Genomic DNA, 24,451 nt, shown 5'->3' on the forward strand with positions numbered 1-24,451 from the left:
ATCACTCAGTACGAAAGCAGTTAAATCCTCCACCTAATCTTTTATGACTGTATAATAAGACAGTGCCATAGGAAATTATTTTTACTTTGTTTATTTGAGCTCAGTGGGGAAGAGTCTATAAATAATGGATATGCTTTCTTATTATTAAATCAGTCTCTTTGTGTGTTGTAGGTGATGTCCCCTCTCTCCGATTCCATCCTGGCAGAAAAGACAGTGACAGTGCTTGATGAGAAAGTGACAATAACGGACCTAGGAGTGCAGCTTGTCTCTGGACTGTCACTCTACCTTCATACTAGCACAGCAAATAACAAGGCTGTTGTAGTCACCTCTATGGCACAGGAGCTACTGCATGCTCAGAAACAGGTAGGGTGCTTCATTCAATCTGAGGGTGTCTTATTACACAAATATAATTAAGTCTGTGAATAAAATTGTCTCTTTTGTCTTTTGTAACTGTTGTTGAAGACAAAATTCACATAAGACTGATGTACATACTATGTACTTTTCACTATGTATAAAATAGTCTCCCTGTCATAAAGTAAACATTGTAAAAAGCCATTGGGAAGACTCTTATCTGTTTTTCAAAAATGCAGGCACATTTTACGCTGCAAGTGGTCTGCCTGCATCACTCCACCCCGCAACCCATCATGCAGTCGTATTCACATGTATCAACAAGGTCCATGCTTTGTGAATGAATCTAGCTCAGTAGTGAGCAGGATAGCTGTGAATCCACCACTAGGATTAGATAAATACTTACTATGAAGCAGCATTATGGGTCTCAGTGTATATACGCCTCTCTCTCTATTTTTCTTTCTACTCCTGACACTTCACTGAGCTTATCATACATCTTATTTTGACTGATGGCATTAGGTCCTGGCAACGAGAAACACCTTATTGTGGCTGCCAGGTACACATGAATTGATTACGATAAAGTAATATGTTGGATATGGGGTTTGGTGATTAAGACCAAAAAAGGATCCATCACTAAGGGGCTAAGATAAATGGATAGGAAAACATGATCAGAGCAAATAAAGTAGAATAAAGTATTATATTAGAAAAACGTCACTAAAACTCACCACTTTATGCACAATCTCGTGCACATGGCCATGTGAGTGCAACCTGACAAAACATTAGATCATGCTGGGACCAATGATATTCTTTGGGGCCATGCACATGTCCAATATTTTCCCCAAAAAATCTTTGCATGTCCGAGTTTGATCTGATATTCGGATCGAGCTCAGCCGTGCAGGTCAAAAAGTCAGTGGAAACCATCAAACTGCACTCTGATGACATCTGAGTGCACTCCAATTTCCACAGACTGACAGAATGGAGAATATGGAGAAATGTTTTCCCCATCTCTCCCTCTGAGAGAATTAGATCACACTATGATCAAACTCTGATCAAACTCTGATTTGCATAATCGACCAGATTCTATTAGATGAGAGATTACATGGTCGTCTGCACCTATCCTCAGTGTTGGAATTTGTTAAAAATATATATTTTTCTTATAAAAAGATCTGTTTGTTGGATTATTGAAACTGTGAAGATTGCTGTAACTTACAATGTATCCATGCCAGTGTATTAGTGATGTGAAGGAATAGCACTGTGCATAAAAAGCTTTGTTTTGGCTGAGAAGACTAATTACAGCATTGATTTGTTTCCATACCAACATTTCTACTTATGTGTTCATAAGAAACCTCTCTTGAAATAATCATTTTGTTACAGACTTTTCCTTTCTGCTTTTGTTTTCTTGTACTGTTTCATTCATTCCTATTGACTAAATATAAGAATTTGCTTTTGCGCATTTTCAAATGCCATCATAGTCCTATCATTATTTCTTAATAATTTTCTCAATAACGACCCACAAACAGTAGAATCTAAACAGATTGTAATTATATAATCCCAACATGGTCTTTCTTCTGAATATGAAGGGGATACTTGTCAATCACACCCCTGCAGTGTCAGCATCATGCATCTACTGGAGGTGGAAGTCCTCTCTTCCCCTAAATCATGCACTACCCTGATGGATAAATTAGGGCTGAAGATAAATGTAGAACAACTAAGCTTCATGTTTCTAATGAAGTGCAATGTTACTGTTTATGTTTGAATGGGTTTTATGAATTTGGTGGTAAGAGGCCTCATCTCAACCCTACCCAACACCATTATTATAAACTGGAATACTAGACCTAATTGTCCAGCTGCAGTGTTCAACCTCACACAAATTCCCACATACATTCTCCAAACTCTTGTTGAACATTGTAAGTTGTTATAGCAATAAATGGGCCCCAACTCTACAGTAAGACCCATGGTATGAACTGTGATCTCCAGTAGGAATGAAACTCTGTAGTCCACACACATTTGCCATAAAATGTAAATTTTTTATTGGATTGGTAGAGGAATCTGTTGCGCTAAACCTCAAATGGAATGTAGCTTTAAAATTAAAACAAACAAAAATGTTTTTCAAATATACAGGTGCTTCTCACTAAATTAGAATATCATCAAAAAGTTAATTTATTTCAGTTCTTCAATACAAAAAATGAAACTCATATATAGAGTCATTACAAACAGAGTAATCAACTTTTGACAGTGTGGACAGGTGCCAAGTCCTGCTGGAGAAAGGAATTTCCATGAAGTGCTCTAAAGTTTCCTGATAGACAGCTGCGCTGAGTTTGGTCTTGATAAAACAGAGTGGACCTACACCAGCAGATGGCATGGCTCCCCAAACCATCACTGATTGTGGAAACTTCACACTAGACCTCAAACAGCTTGGATTGTGTGTCTCTCCACTCTTCCTCCAGACTCTAAGACCTTGATTTCCAAATGAAATGCAAAATGTACTTTCACCTAAAAACAACACCTTGGACCAATGAGCAACAGTCCAGTTCTTTTTCTGCTTTGCTCTGGTAAGACCCATCTTGCATTGTCTATTGGACGTGAGTGGCTTGACACAAGGAATGTAGCACTTGTAGCCCATGTGCTGGATACCTCTGTGTGTAGTGGCTCTTGAAGGAATGACTCCAGCAGCAGTCCACTCATTGTGAATTTCCTCAAAATTTTTGAATGGCCTTTCTTAACAATCCTTTCAAGACTGCAGTTATCCCGGTTGCTTGTGCACCTTTTTCTACCACACTTTTTCCTTCCACTCAACTTTCCATTACTATGCTTGGATACAACACTCTGTGAACAGCCAGCTTCTTTAGCAATGACCTTTTTTGCTTGCCCTCCTTGTGGAGTGTGTCAATGACTTCCTTATGGACATCTGTCTAGTCAGCAGTCTTCCCCATGATTGTGGAGCCTACTGAAACAGACTAAGAGACCTTTTTAAATGCTTAGGGAACCTTTGCAGGTGTTTTTTGTTAAATTTTCTAATTTACTCAGATAATGACTTTTGGGCTTTCATTGGCTGTAAGTTATAATCATCAACATTAACAGAAATAAAGACTTGAAATAGATCTCTCTGTTCATAATGAATATATAATATATGAGTTTCATTTATGTATTGAAGAACTGAAATAAATTAACCTTTTGATGATATTCTAATTTTGTGAGAAGCTCCTGTAGCTCAACAATAGATTGTAATTAAATAGATGTACAAAATCTGCATAGATGTAGATTTAAGGAGTGCCCAATTTGCTCTCAGTATGCTAATACACATAAAGTAAAATAATAAAAACCTTCAATAAACGTCAATTTTTACTACTGTCCTTGAACATCAATTTTATAATCAGTAAGGAATTATGCCTCTGCTGATAGGTATTACCTTTAGCTGTGATACAAGTTGTTATTGCAGACCTTTCAGAAGGGCCACTTGGAAAAAAATAGTACTTACTTTGCTAAAGACGTCTTAAGTACATAAAGGTCTTTAGGATATGAGCATTATCTTCATTGGTGATGCAGCGTATTATAATCAGTAGTATGACAACTTAAGTTACTGTACCTTTAAATCATTTAAGGATCATGCCTTAGTAAGTGCCGTACAGGAAATAGCTGTGTTCCGAAGTCCAGAGGAAAATGCAGATGGGAAGGCTGTGTTCCGATGTACAGAGGAAGATGCAGCTGCAGGCTTGGCAGTGAGGCAGCAAAGGCTGGGAAGGATGAAAGGAGCCGCATGTGTAGAGCTAGGGGCGCTCTGGTGGGTAGCGTCCCTGGATACCAGGGAAATCCAAAATGGATGGTGGCACTGGGAGGCGTGTGATGTCACAGGGTATGGCTGCCTAAAGATGTCAAAAGCCTAACCAACGGGGATACTCAGTTTCCCTTCATCAGGGTGATTACTCCTGTGTGTGCCGGAGGGCATTTTGTATTCCGGAAAGGACCACCCTCCTCCCAGGGGATTCCATTTTTCTTCAAAGAAGATGCTGGCTATAGGATGTCCTTCAATTCTTCATTTACTAAGTTTGAATTCTTAATTGAATGGGGTATGGTATTTGCATTGGATTAAGTATAGTATATGCATTGGACTGAGTATGATATATACATTGGACTGGGTATGGTATATGCATTGTATTGGTATGGTATATGCATGATATTGGGAATGGTAAGTGAATTGGATTGGGTTTAACATGCTATTTAAAGAGTTTTAATTGACATATTGTCATGTCGGACGCTGTTCAGACCAGGTCGTCCGACAGACAGCGGTAATTCCGCTTTTGTCCACTATGCGCTCATTGGCGTCGGCTAGATTTTATCTAGCTGGTCCGGGGTTAATTTACCTGGTGCTCGGATTGGAAGCTGGGCCATGCCCACTGCCTTTAAATAGTTCTCCTGAACATTGGGCGTCGCCGATTATAGCTTCTGTCTTGTGCGTGGTTATCTCGGTCTGGAGTGGTGAGCTAAGTAGTTGGAGTATCGTTGCTGGTGGTGTATTTCCCTTTGTCTTATTTTCTCCTTCCCATATTTGTATTTGTTTTGCCCTTTGCATTTATAGTGTATTCCTGAGTGACTGCGGCGTGGTGCTAATTTTTCCGTTATCCTTGTCTGTGCTAACTGTGGGTATTGGAGTGTGGTCTCTTCACTGGTGGGGGGGGTGGTGGTTTCAGCCTAGGGTTGAAACAGGAGTTAGGGCGAGGGTGGAGGCCCAGACATGCACACCATCAGTGTAAACTCTGGGAGAGGGTCAGTCAGGGTTTCCCTAGTCTGAGGGAAATCGCAGGGGCCCGGGTTATTAGCTCTTTCCTACCTAGGTCTCCCGTGACATTATAATCGGCCAACATTATTTCCATGGATCCCATGATTTCCATAACCCGCCAGTTGGAGGCGCTGTCCCTACAGGTCACTGAGTTGAGGGGGGCAGTGCAGCAACAGGGACTAGCAGTATCTAATGTGCAAGCCTGAGTTACAGGTAAAATTGCTGAGCCTAAGTTTCCTTTGCCTGAAAAGTTTGCTGGGGAACGCAGTAAATTTGTTTCTTTTCGTGAAGCTTGCAAACTGTATTTCCGTATGCACCCGATCTCCTCCGGTAATGAGGCTCAGCGTGTAGGCCTGGTGTTGTCATTATTAAGCGGGGATCCCCAAGCATGAGTGATATGGAAATTTGGGTTGGATAAATCTATCCCTGTGTGTGCTGCGGCCGCTCCCAATAAGACTGAGTATTTTGAGCGCTCATCAAGAATGGACTGTACACCACAGCGACAGAACAACATTCCATCAATACTGATACTTTACTGTACATACTGTACATAGTTTTTATGATAGCATATAGAAAGGAGTGGTTAGGGGTTGTCAGGGGTGGTTAGTTAATTACCATATTGTCTAGCTCCTCTGTCATTGGTTATCTAAACATATATGGAATATTGTGATTAATGCACACATGACTGCTGATTAAGCAACTAAAATGTAGCTCTGCATCTAGGACAAAGTTGAGACATCTGATCAGCACTTAATACATCTGGCGTTGTTCCGCTTTTGAGATGGAAAACCCCATACAATCTGTCTGGCTTATATCAGTTCATGTCAGCCATTTTATGCCATTGATTATAATATATATTAGCTGTGATTATATGAGTATATAGAGGAGTATACATGCAAGTGAGATCTACATGATATATATATTTCTATCACAAGCCCCCCTTAGATATCACTTGCACTAATCCTAGCCTCCTGTCCCAAAGCGCTGCAACTCTTTTGTGCTGTCGGTGAACTGACACAAGCCTAATGCCTACGCCCCACTCCGTACAGACTTTTCGCAAATGGGCGGTCAGGAGATCTGTCCCTAACGGGGGTTCGTTGCAATCAGTCTCTTAGTCAACAGCATGTGTAGTGAGCGATGTTTAGTCTTTATCAGGTAGGTCATCTATTCGGTCAGGCAGGGCATCCACAACATCATTCTGGCTTGGGTGTCATCTTCTGGTAGGGGAGCTTTCTTGCAATGCGATGAGTGGATCCAAGTGGGTCTTCCCTCCAGTTTCACAGAGTTTGGTGTCATCAGCAGCACTTGAACAGGACCATCAAATCTGGGATCGAGTGGTGTTCTCCTTACAAGCTTTTTTCACCAACTCCCAGTCTCCTGGCTTCAAGGAGTGTGTACCGGACACTGTATCTGGATCTGGCAATGAAGAAAAAAACTCGAGAATGGATGTTAGCAAGTTTCTTGGTGAGTTCAATTTACATAAGCAGACAAAGTATCATATTACATAGTCAGCTGCTGAGGGAAATGATACCCCTAACCTGGGACTAGACCCAAACAAAATTTCATATGGTGACAGCTTTTCTGGGCCTCTGGGAGTGTGCCTAACACTGAGTAGTGTGATTGGGAGTGTGTAGGCCTAAGTCTGACCCTACTGCTGACCAGATCTCTCGTGTGAGATTTGCTGTGAATGCGGGTCCCTGGTCACTCTCTATCACTTCTGGGACCCCATAGCTGCATATCTTGTCTCTGAGAGTAGCTTCTTTGCAGTAGTCTTTGCTGACTGGTTCCTCACTGGGAAAGCTTCTGGCCATCCTGAGAACACGTCCACGACCACAAGGGCATATTCGAAACCTCCACTTGGCGGCATCTGGATGTGGTCTATCTGGATCCTCTGGAAGGGGTACAGTGGTCTGGCAAGATGATGGGTGGGAACTTTCTTCATTCTTCCCATTCTTCCAGGGTTGCATTTGCCGCAGGTCAGACAGCTGCTAGTGAACTTGGCTGTTAGGGTGGGGATCCCTGGAGCAAACCAGTAAGCACCAATCAGATCATTCATCTGTGTCTTTAATCTGTGTGTGGGCCCATGTGCCCACTGGACCACCGTAGGGTACATGCTTCGGGGTAAACAGGGTTTGTAGTCCATTGAGTATACCCTTCCTTCTTCATGTGTTGCTCACTTCTGCATCCAGCATTCCTTCTTGTCCTTTGGGGCTTGCTTTTGCAGCTTTTTTAGCTGATCCCAGGACGTCATCTTGTCAGGTTTCCTGTCTTCAGCCGTCCTGTAGTAGCCGTCCGGCTCTACGACCTCTCCCACTTCTCCATATTGTCTTCCCATGACTGCTTCTTTGGCTGCCATATCCGCCATGTTGTTGCCTCGTGCCTCTACTGTGTTTAGTTTTCCATGCGCTTTGACTTTTAGTACTGCCACCACTTTTGGAAGTTGAAGTGCGTTCAGCAGGTCTTTAATGGCTCCATGATGCTTCACAGTTGTTCCGCTTGCTGTGATGAAGTCCCTTGCAGCCCAGATGGGTCCGAAATCGTGTGCTATGCCATGCGAGTACCTCGAATCGGTATACATTTTCGCAGTCTTGTCCTCTGCCATCTGGTAGGCCTTCGTCAGCGCTATCAGTTCTGCTTCCTGGGCTGACAGACTAGGCGGCAGACTTCTGGACCACAGGATCTCTTGATTGCTGGTCACTGCACATCCCATGTGGAATCTTCCTTCATCATCTGCAAATCTGGAGCCATCAACATAGAGGATCAATTCTGGGTTGGTCAGTGGCTCTTCTGCCACCTTGGGTAGTCCTGCTGTTTCATGTTGCATGATGCTGAAGCAATCATGGTCATCCGTCCGGAGCAAATCCAGATCCCATGCAGTCTTTTGATCAGAATTTTTATCTGAGGATCCGTATCTGTATCCCCCCTTGGGAGTGGGAGTAGAGTGGGCGGATTGAGGACTGTTCATCTGCAGTTGATGACATTGTCGAGCAGGAGTAGAGAGCACTGGAGGCGAAGATGCCTGGCGGTGGAGAGATGTTTTAGCTGGGTTTGGTTGAGGATTGCTGAGATGTCATGCAGAGCCAGGATTTCCAATGGTTTTTCCAATGTTGTCAGTAGTCCTGTCCAGGAGGGCGTGTGCTGCAACTGCTGCTCTCATGCAAGAAGAAGAGGCTCCCCTTGCATCTGGATCCAGGCGAGCTGAAAAGTAGTCCGAAAGTCTCTGCTTTCCCCCCTGAAGCTGGGAATGGCTTCTCGTAGTCAGATAGGCCTAGTGCTGACGCCGAGACTACAGAGCCTTTTAACTTCTTGAACGAGCTGAAGGCTGCATCTGTCAGGAGGAACGGGGTCACACTGACGTATTCACACAGAGGCTGCATTAGGACTGAAGCATCAGGGATCCAGGCTCTGCAATACGAAACTAGTCCAAGGAAGGCCTGTAGCACCTTTGGAGTTGTTGGAGGAACCATCTTCTCCACTGTGGTCTTCCGGTCATCTGTCAGGCGTTTCGCCTGGTGAGCAATACAGTGTCTCTGGAATATAACTCGCTTCAGAGACCACTGGACTTTGTTCTTTGAGATCTTGCAGTGCTGCTCTGCCAGGTAGAGTAGGAGATTCAAGGAATGGGCTTTTACACGTGTCAAAGTCAATTGCACAAAGGAGTAGATTGTCCATGTATTGTAGCAGGGTTACTTCTGCATGTTCTGTGACCCAGTTGGTGAGGACTGTGGACATTGCTTTGGTGAACTGTGAAGGACTGTTCTGGGCCCACTGTGGCATCACTGTCCATGTGTGGTGTCCCCCCTGGTGCATTAAGGCAAACAGGAACTGGTCTTCCGGATAAAGGTGAACACTGGAGAAAACATTAGCCAAGTCGGTCACTGTGAACACTTTTGCTGTGGCAAGCACATTTGAGAGCAGAGTGTGCGGATTCGGCACAATTGGAGTTTCAAACACCGTGACGTCATTCACAGCTCTCAGGTCATGTACCATTCTGAACTTGGCTGGCTCTCCTTTTACAGTCTTTTTCTTGACGGGGAAAGCAGAGGATTGCAAGGCGATGTGCAAGGAACAATGATTCCTATTTCCAGGCAGACCTTCATTTGGTCAGAGGCAGCTTGACTCTAGGCCTGGCCTGGGCCTTACGAGGGTACGGGGTACATGGCTTGAGTGACACCCGTACTGGGGCAACTTGAGGTTTTCTCACGTGCTGAGGTCCCTTAGACGATAGACTTTCTGGTACTACATCCAGTACCTCCTTGGGTAGGCCTCATTGGTTGTTTAGCGTTCTTGTAGGGCCGCCAGCATGACTCTTCTTGGGTCAGGGATGAAGAAAGTGTCACTGTCCCATCTTCCTGGAACACTGTGGTTGCCTTCAGCTTCTGCAATAGGTCTGTCCCCAGCAGGTTGAGTGGGCAGGTTCTTGACACCACAAACTGGAACAAGATAGAGTGTCCTGGCTGAGTGCACACGCTCAGTGACTTTGTAAGCTGAGAATGTCTGACTTGACCATCAATGCCCATGCGAGGCACAGAGGATTCTGATAGGCAGGTGGGATCAGTGAGTTCCACAGGTCTCATCACACTTGCACCGGTGTGCAGAAGAACAGATCTGACAACGCCATCCACTTTAAGGGTAATTTGAGGTATTGGTCTTGCAGATGAAGGTTTACATGTCAGGAGTGTAGTGTCTTGCGGACCTGGCTTGCTTGCCCCTGTCCTATGGACAGGGTACTTCACTGCTTTCTGCACTTCTTCCTTGACCTGTTTCTCTGGACCAACTCTTGGGTTGCATGGGTCCAGTCTCTTCGGGGGCGTGGGTGCTTTGCACTGGTTCTGGAAATGGCCAAACTTGCCACAGATGTAACACTTGACACCTCTTATGTGTTCGTAGGGTGGTTGCGCTTCCAGGTTAGTGGTCACCATGAGGGGGGCTGTCTTCTGCACCCCTTGTTGGTACTCAATCCCTTTGGCTACTGTGGACAACGGCATGATGGGTACTGTAGTGGCAGCGGAGTCCGGCCTGATGATTGAAGCTGCGGTGGTAAGTTGGGGCCTGCAGGTGCGTCCGTGGCGAGGCCCGGGGGTGCCATGAGACCGGCAGCTGCATCCAACCCAAGGTCTTGGGGCATTACAGGGGCTGCGGCTGCATCTGCCATCACTTCTTCCCCCTGTTCTGACATAGCTTCTCCCCTTTGCTAACCTTATTGAGGTCGGTATCTCCTCTCTGGTGTCTGCAGCGGTTCTTCCGGTGTGTCACTCGGCACTTTGCAGTGTCTTCACCTCTGGCTCCCCTTCTGGTGTTCTCAGCAGCACGGCACCCATTTCCTTCTCAGCGCTCTTTGTGGTGCTTTAATGGCAGCAGTTTTTGTGACAATCGGCAATAAACAGTCTCCTAGGCGCACATAAAACATTTTGCTGGGTCAGTCCACTGCTATTGACCTGTTCTCAGGCCTAGCCACTATCAGTGGTTTCCTAATTGGCTGTCTCAGTCCATGCACAAAGGCCTGTGCCAATATTTGCCTGTGTATCCGGTCATGAATAGTGAAGCCAAGGTCCTGGAAGACCTGCATTACTCTGCCATGAAACTTCTCCACAGACTCTGTCTTCTCCTGACTCATGTCGTGTAATCTGAGGGCCTGTCCGGCCAGCCTGCCTTTGGCCCACTCTCTGAGTTGTTCAATCAGCTTTGGCTCTGACTCCCAGGCATGTACATCTAAGTCTGCTGCAAGCTTGAATTGTTCCTTCATGATTGGCCAGAGTGCATCACCTGCTTCTATTTCCATTCATGGCCCAGAGATCATTCCAGGTGGCTGCATATGTTCGCTGGTTCTGCTACATTCTTCGATAAAATGGCATGGGATGCATCCCTGGGTCTGGAAGATTGTCACCTGACTTGAAGTGCAGTGCACATAGTGTAATGGTGGTGCCGCTATCTGCCCCTGCATTCTTGGTGCCTGTGGGTTTCTTTTCCTAGTACTGGACAGCATGTATGATGTTCCCTCTTCATCTTCATCAGAGGAATAGTTGTGATAGCGTGTACTGGGGTCATACACTGGCTGATTTTGGACTTAGAAGTTGCTTTTTTTCTGTGAGGATGTCTCCCCCCTTGCTGAAGCTGTGATGGATTAGGCTTATAGCTCTATGTTGGTGTGAATGTAGGCAGCTCTGACCGGTGCTGAAATTGTACATTATCAAAAAATGGTGATGTCCGTACTCCCCCCTCTGCACCCAGGGCTGAGCTGTCTGCTGCCTGATGTGTCTGGGGGTTGCCCTCTGCATGGGGGGATTTTCACCTTCTTTCCCCGATATCACAACTGGCAGTGGCCAGATTGTGCCAGGGACATAGAAGGGGAACCTTGCGCTGTAAGCACCACACTGTTTGAATTGGGCGTTGGCCCAGCCGGCAAGGAAGAGGAAGAAAGAGGAAGAAGAAGGAGGGGTTGATTGAAGAAGGAGGAAAGAGGTGTGGAGAAGGAGAATGAGGAGATAGAGAGAGAGATTGAAAGGTGTGGTAAAGAGAAACGGGGAGAATCAGGGTGTGCAGAAAGAGGTGAAGAGAGAGAGAGAGTGAGGAGAAGAGGGAGGAGGGATGGGTGTGGAGAAGGAAAAGAAGGAGGAGATACGTGTGGTGGGGGAGTGGAGAAGCAGGAGAGAGAGAGAGTGAGGAGAAGAGGGAGGAGAAGATGGGAGGAGAAGATGGGAATCTTTGCCGTCTGATTCTACTACATTTAACTCAGTGGAGAGTTTTTTTTCTGCTCTAGGACACAATTACGACGATCCTGACAGAATGGCTCTAGCAGAATCTAAGATACGCACTATTCGCCAGGGGGAGCGTGTTGCAGAGGATTACTGTTCTGAATTTCGCCGCTGGGCGGTCGACACACAGTGGAATGAACCCGCGCTGCCGAGTCACTTTATTCATGGAGTTTCTGATAGGGTTAAAAAAGCCCTCCTGATGTACGAGACTCCTGCTTCACTAGATTCTGCTATGAGTCTTGTTGTCCGCATTGATCGCCGTCTGCGTCAGGGGGATCATGAGACGCCGCTTGTGGGAGAAGGTTTAGGTTCACGTGAGGTTGCTGCAGGTGAGCCCATGGAACCTATGCAAATCGCAGGGGTATCACATGTTAAGCATCGAGCCCCTGTACTCAGGAAGCAGGGAGCCTGTTTTTACTGCAGTAAAACTGGTCATTTTATTAATATCTGTCCTCTGCTGTCAAAGAAAAACGCAACGGCGGAAAACTTCTAAGCTCAGAGGGTGTGGAGGAGTCCAATCTGAGCTTATGTATATCCTCCATGATGTTTTCTCAGTGCATGCTCCCTGCCAAAGTTGTTGTCGCTGGCAGAGAGCTGCCAATCACTGTTTTTGTGGATAGTGGTTCTGCTACAAATCTCATTGATGAGGAGTTTTCTCGCACTGCTGGTTTTAGGATCGAAAAACTGCCTCATCCTATCCGCGTGGTCACCATCAATTCTGCTCCTCTCCCACAGGGGGAGATTACTGAGTTTGTGGCTGAGGTTAAACTCCACATTGGGGTTCTTCATTTCGAGCAGGTTACATGTAAGCTGCTCAAGAGTCTTCCGGCACAATTGGTTCTGGGTTTTCCATGGTTGTCTACACACAACCCGGTTATTGACTGGGAAACTCAGGACATAATTCAGTGGAGTGATTTCTGTCAGGAGAATTGCTTGGCCACATGTGTTTCTGCTGTGACTTCAAGCATTCCTGAGTCACTTCTGGATTTTGTGGATGTGTTCTCTGACAAGGGTTGTTCAGAGTTGCCACCACATCGCTTCTATTACTGTACTATCAGGTTTAAACCAGGAGCCAAATTGCCTAAAGCAAGGATGTTTAACATCTCCGGTCCAGAGAGACAAGCGCTAAAGGATTACATTGCTGAAAGTTTGAGCAAAGGGCACATCAGGCCTTCATCCTCACCAGTGGCAGCAGGGTTCTTCTTCGTTAAGAAGAAAGATGGTGGACTACGTGTCTGGATTTCAGGGAGTTAAACCAGATTACGGTTCGTGATCCATATACTATGCCATTGATACCGGATTTGTTCAACCAGGTGGCAGGTGCTAAGTGGTTTACCAAGCTTGACCTCAGGGGGGCGTACAACCTCATAAGAGTCCGTCAAGGTGATGAGTGGAAGACGGCTTTTAATACCCCTGAGGGTCATTTTGAAAATTTGGTGATGCCATTTGGGTTGACAAACGCACCTGCAGTGTTTCAACATTTCATAAATGATGTGTTCTCGCATGTTTTGGGGAAATTCGTTATTGTGTACCTAGATGACATCCTCATATATTCTTGCAACCGTGATACTCATTTAGATCATGTCAGGCAGGTGTTACAGCTTCTCAGAGAGAATAAGCTATATGCAGAACTGGAGAAATGTGTATTTTCGGTACAGGAGTTGCCTTTCTTGGGTTATATTGTGTCTGCTTCTGGTTTTAAAATGGACACCGCTAAGGTGCAAGCGGTGTTGCATTGGGAACGGCCTGATAACCTAAAAGCACTTCAGCGTTTCCTTGGGTTTTCTAACTACTATAGGAAGTTTATCAAGGATTTTTCTATCATTGCTAAACCGCTAACTGACATGACTAAAAAGGGTACCAATTTCTCCGTTTGGCCTGAGGCTGCTGTGTGCGCATTTGAATCTCTTAAGAACAGGTTTGTTTCGGCTCCCATTCTTGTGCAGCCAGATGTATCGAAACCTTTTGTTGTAGAAGTCAATGCGTCTGAGGTTGGTGTGGGGGCAGTGCTGTCACAAGGCTCATCCTTGAGCGGTTTGCGTCCATGCGCCTATTTTTCCAAGAAACTATCGCCCGCCGAACATAACTATGATATCGGCAACAGAGAGTTGTTGGCAATCAAATTGGCCTTTGAGGAATGGTGACACTTCTTGGAGGGGTCGGTTCATCAGGTTACTGTTATTACCGACCATAAGAATTTGCTTTATTTGGAGTCTGCCAAGCGTCTGTCTCCCAGGCAGGCTCGCTGGGCATTGTTTTTCACGCAGTTCAACTTTGTTGTCACTTACAGACCTGGTTCTAAAAACACTAAGGCGGATGCTTTGTCCAGGTGTTTTCCGGGGGAAGAGTCTCGGGAAGATCCAGTACCCATCCTCCAAAAGGGTGTTGTGGTTTCGGCTCTCACTACCGAGGTTGAGGCTGAGATTGCCGAGGCCCAGGAGGAGGTACCATCTGAGCTTCCCATCAACAAAACGTTTGTACCACTTCATCTCCGCTTAAAGGTTTTGGCGGAGCATCATGATGCTGTCCTGGCTGGCCATCCAGGGGTTAGGGGTACCTTGGAGTTGGTGTCACGTCGGTTTTGGTGGCCCAAGATCCGACTGGACGTGGTCTCATATGTGCTTGCACCACGTGCGCTAGGACTAAGACGCCCTGCTCCCGTCCTGTTGGCACTCTACTTCCTGTCGAGGTACCTAGTAAGCCATGGACGGAAATCTCCATGGATTTTATCACTGACTTGCCTGATATGATCTGGTGGCCTAAGAGCAGCATGAGACGTACTCTGGAGAAGGTGGTACCTGTACTGACTGCAGACCCTGAACTTAACACCGCAACTAGAAGTAGCCGTGGAATGTACCTAGCACTCCCTGGACATCTCGACACAGCTGGAGGACTAATTACCCTTAGAGATAGAAAAGGGAAAACTATCTTGCCTCAGAGAAAATTCCCAAAGGATAGGCAGCCCCCCACAAATATTGACTGTGAGAGGAGAGATAAAAAACATGCACAGACTGAAATCAGAATTTAGCAAAGGAGGCCACTTCTAGCTAAATAGAAAGGATAGGACAGAGTACTATGCGGTCAGTATTAAAACACTAGAAAATATCCACCACAGAAAATACAAAAATTCCACAGCTAACTAAAGATATGGAGGGTACATCTGCATCTCCAGAGATACCAGCTTGGCTAAACAAATCCTTATACAGACCAAGCTGGACAAGACAAAAAACATAGAAAAGAACTGAACAATAAGGCCACAGCATGTGGACAGCAAAAAATAAAGGCCAGAACTTATCTTTGATGAAAAGATCTGCAAAGCAGGAGAGACCAGGCAGAGATGTGAATCCTCCAGGAACAATGGACAACTGGCACTGACTAAAGGGTGAAGCAAGACTAAATAGCCCAGTCACAATTGCAAAAAGTGAACACACCTGATAAATGCTGTGATTCAGAGACAGCAGCGCTACCACTTACAACCACCGGAGGGAGCCCAAGAGCAGAATTCACAACAGTACCCCCCCCTTGAGGAGGGGTCACCGAACCCTCACCAGAGCCCCCAGGCCGATCCGGACGAGCCAAATGAAAGGCACGAACCAAATCATCAGCATGAACATCGGAGGCAACAACCCAAGAATTATCCTCCTGGCTAGGGTTGAGCGAAACGGGTCGTTCATTTTCAAAAGTCGCCGACTTTTGGCTAAGTCGGCGTCTCATGAAACCCGATCTGACCCCTGTGCTTGTCGGCCATGCGGTACGCGACTTTCGCGCCAAAGTCGCGTTTCAATGACGCGAAAAGCGCCATTTCTCAGCCAATGAAGGTGAACGCAGAGTGTGGGCAGCGTGATGACATAGGTCCTGGTCCCCACCATCTTAGAGAAGGGCATTGCAGTGATTGGCTTGCTGTCTGCGGCGTCACAGGGGCTATAAAGGGGCGTTCCCGCCGACCGCCATGTTACTGCTGCTGCTCTGAGCTTAGGGAGAGGTTGCTGCCGCTTCGTCAGAAGCAGGGAGAGCGTTAGGCAGGGTCCACTAACCACCAAACCGCTTGTGCTGTAGCGATTTCCACTGTCCAACACCACCTTCGGTGTGCAGGGACAGTGAAAGCAATTTTTTTTTTTTTTTCCCTCAGCGCTGTAGCTCATTGGGCTGCCCTAGAAGGCTCCCTGATAGCTGTATTGCTGTGTGTACGCCACTGTGGAAACCAACTGCTTTTTTCAAAGCACATATCCTCTTGTTCCTTCCTTTCTGCACAGCTATCTTTTTTGTTTGTCCACACTTTTTATTTAATATGTGCATCAGTCCAATCCTATTGCTGCCTGCCATACCTGGCTGAGATTACTGCAGGGAGATAGTAATTGTAGGACAGTCCCTGTTTTTTTTTTGTTTTTTTTGTGGGAGATTAAGATTGGCATTTCTGCTACAGTGCCATCCCTGTGTGTGCCATCTCTCACTGAGTGGGCCATAGAAAGCCTATTTATTTTTGTCCTTGATTTGTGTTCTAAAATCTACCTCAACACAAAAACACTACATCAATCAGTGGGAGAAAAATATTGGCCTCAGTCAGGGCTTGTGTGCCACTCCTGTGCGTGCCATCTCTCATTCAGTGGGCCATAGAAAGCCTTTTTTTTTTGTTTTTTTTAAATATTATTTGGTTTCTAAAGTCTCCCTGAAAATAATAAAAAAAAAACTTAAAAAAACAGTGGGAGAGTAATATTGCCCTTTCAGCTTGTGCGCCAGTCTTGACTCCTGGGTGTGCCACCTCTCTCTCTCTAATTGTGGGCCATAGAAAGCCTATTTATTTTTTTCCTTCATTTGTGTTTTAAAATCTACCTCAACACAAAAACACTACATCAATCAGTGGGAGAAAAATATTGGCCTCAGTCAGGGCTTGTGTGCCACTCCTGTGCGTGTCATCTCTCATTCAGTGGGCCATAGAAAGCCTTTTTTTTTATTTTATTTAATTACTTGGTTTCTAAAGTCTCCCTGAAAAAATAAAACATAAAAAAAAAACAGTGGGAGATTAATATTGCCCTTTCAGCTTGTGCGCCAGTCTTGACTCCTGGGTGTGCCACCTCTCCATCTCTAATTGTGGGCCATAGAAAGCCTATTTATTTTTTTCCTTGATTTGGGTTTTAAAATCTACCTTAATAAAAAAACACTACATCAGTCAGTGGGAGAAAAATATTGGCCTCAGTCAGGGCTTGTGTGCCACTCCTGTGCTTGTCATCTCTCATTCAGTGGGCCATAGAAAGCCTTTTTTTTTTGTTTTATTTTAATATTATTTGGTTTCTAAAGTCTCCCTGAAAAAAAAAAAAAAAAACATAAAAAAACAGTGGGAGAGTAATATTGCCCTTTCAGCTTGTGCGCCAGTCTTGACTCCTGGGTGTGCCACCTCTCTCTCTGTAATTGTGGGCCATAGAAAGCCTATTTATTTTTTTCCTTCATTTGTGTTTTAAAATCTACCTCAACACAAAAACACTACATCAATCAGTGGGAGAAAAATATTGGCCTCAGTCAGGGCTTGTGTGCCACTCCTGTGCGTGTCATCTCTCATTCAGTGGGCCTTAGAAGGCTTTTTGTTTTTGTTTTTTTTTAATATTATTTGGTTTCTAAAGTCTCCCTGAAAATAAAAAAAAAAAAACTTAAAAAAACAGTGGGAGAGTAATATTGCCCTTTCAGCTTGTGCGCCAGTCTTGACTCCTGGGTGTGCCACCTCTCTCTCTGTAATTGTGGGCCATAGAAAGCCTATTTATTTTTTTCCTTCATTTGTGTTTTAAAATCTACCTCAACACAAAAACACTACATCAATCAGTGGGAGAAAAATATTGGCCTCAGTCAGGGCTTGTGTGCCACTCCTGTGCGTGTCATCTCTCATTCAGTGGGCCTTAGAAGGCTTTTTTTTTTTGTTTTTTTTTTAATATTATTTGGTTTCTAAAGTCTCCCTGAAAATAATAAAAAAAAAACTTAAAAAAACAGTGGGAGAGTAATATTGCCCTTTCAGCTTGTGCGCCAGTCTTGACTCCTGGGTGTGCCACCTCTCTCTCTCTAATTGTGGGCCATAGAAAGCCTATTTATTTTTTTCCTTGATTTGGGTTTTAAAATCTACCTTAATAAAAAAACACTACATCAATCAGTGGGAGAAAAATATTGGCCTCAGTCAGGGCTTGTGTGCCACTCCTGTGCGTGTCATCTCTCATTCAGTGGGCCATAGAAAGCCTTTTTTTTATTTTATTTAATTATTTGGTTTCTAAAGTCTCCCTGAAAAAATAAAACATAAAAAAAAACAGTGGGAGATTAATATTGCCCTTTCAGCTTGTGCGCCAGTCTTGACTCCTGGGTGTGCCACCTCTCTCTCTCTAATTGTGGGCCATAGAAAGCCTATTTATTTTTTTCCTTGATTTGGGTTTTAAAATCTACCTTAATAAAAAAACACTACATCAATCAGTGGGAGAAAAATATTGGCCTCAGTCAGGGCTTGTGTGCCACTCCTGTGCGTGTCATCTCTCATTCAGTGGGCCATAGAAAGCCTTTTTTTTTATTTTATTTAATTATTTGGTTTCTAAAGTCTCCCTGAAAAAATAAAACATAAAAAAAAAACAGTGGGAGATTAATATTGCCCTTTCAGCTTGTGCGCCAGTCTTGACTCCTGGGTGTGCCACCTCTCTCTCTCTAATTGTGGGCCATAGAAAGCCTATTTATTTTTTTCCTTGATTTGGGTTTTAAAATCTACCTTAATAAAAAAACACTACATCAATCAGTGGGAGAAAAATATTGGCCTCAGTCAGGGCTTGTGTGCCACTCCTGTGCGTGTCATCTCTCATTCAGTGGGCCATAGAAAGCCTTTTTTTTATTTTATTTAATTATTTGGTTTCTAAAGTCTCCCTGAAAAAATAAAACATAAAAAAAAAACAGTGGGAGATTAATATTGCCCTTTCAGCTTGTGCGCCAGTCTTGACTCCTGGGTGTGCCACCTCTCTCTCTCTAATTGTGGGCCATAGAAAGCCTATTTATTTTTTTCCTTGATTTGGGTTTTAAAATCTACCTTAATAAAAAAACACTACATCAATCAGTGGGAGAAAAATATTGGCCTCAGTCAGGGCTTGTGTGCCACTCCTGTGCGTGTCATCTCTCATTCAGTGGGCCATAGAAAGCCTTTTTTTTTATTTTATTTAATTATTTGGTTTCTAAAGTCTCCCTGAAAAAATAAAACATAAAAAAAAAACAGTGGGAGATTAATATTGCCCTTTCAGCTTGTGCGCCAGTCTTGACTCCTGGGTGTGCCACCTCTCTCTCTCTAATTGTGGGCCATAGAAAGCCTATTTATTTTTTTCCTTGATTTGGGTTTTAAAATCTACCTTAATAAAAAAACACTACATCAGTCAGTGGGAGAAAAATATTGGCCTCAGTCAGGGCTTGTGTGCCACTCCTGTGCGTGTCATCTCTCATTCAGTGGGCCATAGAAAGCCTTTTTTTTTTGTTTTTTTTTAATAATATTTGGTTTCTAAAGTCTCCCTGAAAAAAAAAAAAAAAAAACATAAAAAAACAGTGGGAGAGTAATATTGCCCTTTCAGCTTGTGCGCCAGTCTTGACTCCTGGGTGTGCCACCTCTCTCTCTTTAATTGTGGGCCATAGAAAGCCTATTTATTTTTTTCCTTCATTTGTGTTTTAAAATCTACCTCAACACAAAAACACTACATCAATCAGTGGGAGAAAAATATTGGCCTCAGTCAGGGCTTGTGTGCCACTCCTGTGCGTGTCATCTCTCATTCAGTGGGCCTTAGAAGGCTTTTTTTTGTTGTTTTTTTTTAATATTATTTGGTTTCTAAAGTCTCCCTGAAAATAAAAAAAAAAAAACTTAAAAAAACAGTGGGAGAGTAATATTGCCCTTTCAGCTTGTGCGCCAGTCTTGACTCCTGGGTGTGCCACCTCTCTCTCTCTAATTGTGAGCCATAGAAAGCCTATTTATTTTTTTCCTTCATTTGTGTTTTAAAATCTACCTCAACACAAAAACACTACATCAATCAGTGGGAGAAAAATATTGGCCTCAGTCAGGGCTTGTGTGCCACTCCTGTGCGTGTCATCTCTCATTCAGTGGGCCTTAGAAGGCTTTTTTTTTTGTTTTTTTTTAATATTATTTGGTTTCTAAAGTCTCCCTGAAAATAAAAAAAAAAAAACTTAAAAAAACAGTGGGAGAGTAATATTGCCCTTTCAGCTTGTGCGCCAGTCTTGACTCCTGGGTGTGCCACCTCTCTCTCTCTAATTGTGGGCCATAGAAAGCCTATTTATTTTTTTCCTTGATTTGGGTTTTAAAATCTACCTTAACAAAAAAACACTACATCAATCAGTGGGAGAAAAATATTGGCCTCAGTCAGGGCTTGTGTGCCACTCCTGTGCGTGTCATCTCTCATTCAGTGGGCCATAGAAAGCCTTTTTTTTTGTTTTTTTTTAATATTATTTGGTTTCTAAAGTCTCCCTGAAAAAAAAAAAAAAAAAACATAAAAAAACAGTGGGAGAGTAATATTGCCCTTTCAGCTTGTGCGCCAGTCTTGACTCCTGGGTGTGCCACCTCTCTCTCTGTAATTGTGGGCCATAGAAAGCCTAATTTTTTTTTCCTTCATTTGGGTTTTAAAATCTACCTCAACACAAAAACACTACATCAATCAGTGGGAGAAAAATATTGGCCTCAGTCAGGGCTTGTGTGCCACTCCTGTGCGTGCCATCTCTCATTCAGTGGGCCATAGAAAGCCTTTTTTTTTTTTAAATATTATTTGGTTTCTAAAGTCTCCCTGAAAAAAAAAAATAAATAAATTAGGTGGGAGATTAATATTGACATTAGTGCTTGAGTGACAGTCCTGCTTGTGTGTCATCTCTGTGATTTGGTGCCACAGAAAACAGAGTGTGTAACATTGTGCCTGATTTTCCTTGTGGTCTCACCAACCTGTTAAGGGATATTGAAATCATACTGAAGTTATAGCTCACCGTGTAAGTTGTTTGACAGCAACAAATAAAGTTACTTTGGTTAAGATTCTAAAACAATGAGGAAGTCTGGTGCAAGAGGTCGTCGTGGGCGTTCATTGTCAGCTGGTAATGATGGTAGTGGTAGTGGAGCATCAGGTGGTCGTGGGGATAAAAATATTCCACCTAAGTCTGGAGCTGTGGAGCCAGTTTCGTCGTCAGGCTACACAAGGCCTCGAACGCTCTCTTTTCTGGGAGTAGGAAAACCGCTTTTAAAGGCGGAGCAGCAACAGCAAGTTTTGGCTTACATTGCAGACTCAGCCTCTAGCTCTTTTGCCTCCTCTTCAGAAACTGGTAAATGTAAAAGCAGCGCGTCGCTTGTGGATGTTCACGGTCAGGGACAAGTCGCTTCCTTGTCCTCCTCAGCAAAAACTACAACAAGAGAGAAGGATGCAGCAGGCGACACAACGGGTCACTCCATGGAGCTCTTTACACATACCGTCCCTGGCTTAGAAAGTGAAACATTTAACAGGCCATGCCCATTACAAGTACATTCTGACATGGAGTGCACTGATGCACAGCCACAGCCAGAGTACTATGCTGCTCCTTTGACTCAGACCACCACATTGCCCTCTCAGGGTACAGATCCACAATCAGACCCTGATGAGACTATGTTGCCCCGCCACGAACGCTATACCACCGACCGACACAGTGACACAGACGAAGTTGCACACAAGCTCGAAGAGGAGGTAATAGATGACCCAGTTATTGACCCCGATTGGCAGCCATTGGGGGAACAGGGTGCAGGCGGCAGTAGTTCAGAAGCGGAGGTGGAGGAGGGGCCGCAGCAGGCATCAACATCGCAACAGGTTCCATCAGCCGGGCCCGTATCTGGCCCAAAACGCGTGTCAAAGCCAAAACCTGTTGGAGGACAGCGTGGCCATCCGGTTAAAGCTCAGTCTGCAATCCCTGAAAAGGGATCCGATGCTAGGAAGAGTGCAGTCTGGCATTTTTTTAAACAACATCCAACTGATCAGCGCAAAGTCATCTGTCAAAAATGTTCAACTAGCTTAAGCAGAGGTCAGAATCTGAAAAGTCTAAATACTAGTTGCATGCATAGACACTTAACCACCATGCATTTTCAAGCCTGGACTAACTACCAAACGTCCCTCAAGGTTGTAGCACCCTCGGCCAATGAAGCTAGTCAGCAACGCAACATCCCTTCCGTCACTGTAAGGCCACCATTTTCCGCACCACCGGCAGTATCTGTGCAGGTTTCTTTGCCAGCCAAAAGCAGTCAGGGTCAGGGAACCACCAGTTTTGTAGGAGGAAATATTGCATCTAGGGCACCGGCGGAAACAATACCGTCTCCAACCGTCTCTCAGTCTGCCATGTACACCGGCACACCCGAAAGTTCCACGATCTCCAGCTCTCCAGTCCAGCTCACCCTACATGAGACTCTGGTTAGAAAAAGGAAGTACTTATCCTCGCATCCGCGTACACAGGGTTTTAACGCCCACATAGCTAGACTAATCTCGTTAGAGATGATGCCCTACCGGTTAGTTGAAAGCGAAGCTTTCAAAGCCCTGATGGAGTACGCTGAACCACGATACGAGCTACCCAGTCGACACTTTTTTTCAAGAAAAGCCATCCCAGCCCTGCACCAGCATGTTAAACAGCGCATCGTCCATGCACTCAGGCAATCTGTGAGTACAAAGGTGCACCTGACTACAGATGCATGGACCAGTAGGCATGGCCAGGGACGTTATGTGTCCATCACGGCACACTGGGTGAATGTGGTGGATGCAGGGTCCACAGGCGACATCAATTTAGGGACAGTTGTGCCTAGCCCACGGTCTAGGAAACAGTTGGCTGTAGGCGTTCGCACCCCCTCCTCCTCGTCCTCCTGCAGAAGCTACAGCTCTTCCACAGAACGCAGTCGGCCAACCACTCCATCGGCAGATGACACTGTTGCACACCAGTTGTCCCATTATGGGCCAGCTACTGGCAAGCGTCAGCAGGCTGTATTGGCTATGAAGTGTTTGGGCGACAACAGACACACCGCGGAAGTTCTGTCCGAGTTCTTGCAACAAGAAACGCAGTCGTGGCTGGGCACAGTAGATCTTGAGGCAGGCAAGGTAGTGAGTGATAACGGAAGGAATTTCATGGCTGCCATCTCCCTTTCCCAACTGAAACACATTCCTTGCCTGGCACACACCTTAAACCTGGTGGTGCAGTGCTTATTGAAAACTTATCCTGGGTTCTCCGACCTGCTCCTCAAAGTGCGTGCACTTTGCTCACATATCCGACGTTCGCCTGTACACGCCAGCCGTATGCAGACCTATCAGCGGTCTTTGAACCTTCCCCAGCATCGCCTAATCATAGACGTTGCAACAAGGTGGAACTCAACACTGCACATGCTTCAGAGACTGTGCGAACAGAGGCGTGCTGTTATTTATTTGTGGGAGGATACACGGGCAGGCAGTAGGATGGCAGACATGGAGTTGTCAGGTGTGCAGTGGTCTAAGATACAAGACATGTGTCAAGTCCTTCAGTGTTTTGAGGAATGCACACGGCTGGTTAGTGCAGACAACGCCGTAATAAGCATGAGCATCCCCCTAATGCGTCTGCTGATGCAAAGTTTGACGCACATAACGGAGCAGGCGTCTGCACCAGAGGAAGAGGAAAGCCTTGATGACAGTCAGCCATTGTCTGGTCAGGGCAGTGTACAGGACGAGGTAGCGGGCGAAGAGGAGGTGGAGGACGAGGAGGATGATGGGGATGAGTATATTTTTAATGCGGAACCTTTCCCGGGGGCACTGGAAATTGGTTGCGTGTCATGGCCGGGTTCTGGTTTTTTGAGGGACACAAGTGACGTAGATTTGCCTGCAACTGCCCCTCAACCAATCACAACCGGAGATTTGACAACTGGAACTTTGGCCCACATGGCGGATTATGCCTTACGTATCCTAAAAAGGGACACACGCATTACGAAAATGATGAACGATGACGATTACTGGTTGGCCTGCCTCCTTGATCCACGCTATAAAGGCAAATTGCAAAATATTATGCCACATGAGAACTTGGAACTAATATTAGCAACCAAACAATCAACTCTTGTTGACCGTTTGCTTCAGGCATTCCCAGCACACAGCGCACGTGATCGTTCTCACACGAGCTCCAGGGGGCAGCAGACTAGGAGTGTTAGGGGTGCACACATCAGAAGTGGCGTTGGACAGAGGGGTTTTCTGACCAGGTTGTGGAGTGATTTTGCTATGACCGCAGACAGGACAGGTACTGCTGCATCAATTGAAAGTGACAGGAGACAACATTTGTCCAGTATGGTTACTAACTATTTTTCATCCCTTATCGATGTTCTCCCTCAACCGTCATTCCCATTTGATTACTGGGCCTCCAAATTAGACACCTGGCCAGAATTGGCAGAATATGCATTGCAGGAGCTTGCTTGCCCGGCAGCAAGTGTCCTATCAGAAAGAGTATTCAGTGCTGCAGGTTCAATATTAACCGAAAAAAGGACTCGTCTGGCTACCCAAAATGTTGACGATCTAACATTCATTAAAATGAACCACAACTGGATTTCGAAATCTTTTGCCCC

At 45.0% G+C, this 24,451-nt stretch overlaps 1 protein-coding gene across 3 annotated transcripts in view; it reads left to right on the plus strand.

The window, feature by feature from the left end:
* TMEM132C (transmembrane protein 132C) overlaps nucleotides 1-24,451 on the plus strand; it is a 1,041,790-nt gene that overhangs the window by 959,135 nt on the left and 58,204 nt on the right. For all 3 annotated transcript variants that reach the window (XM_077293267.1, XM_077293268.1, XM_077293269.1), the window contains one exon: nucleotides 172-363. In XM_077293267.1, the coding sequence (XP_077149382.1) occupies nucleotides 172-363 (192 nt within the window). The remainder of the gene's footprint in view (nucleotides 1-171; nucleotides 364-24,451) is intronic.

This window comes from Ranitomeya variabilis, chromosome 1 (assembly GCF_051348905.1).
Source record: "Ranitomeya variabilis isolate aRanVar5 chromosome 1, aRanVar5.hap1, whole genome shotgun sequence".
Taxonomy (NCBI): Eukaryota; Metazoa; Chordata; class Amphibia; order Anura; family Dendrobatidae; genus Ranitomeya; species Ranitomeya variabilis.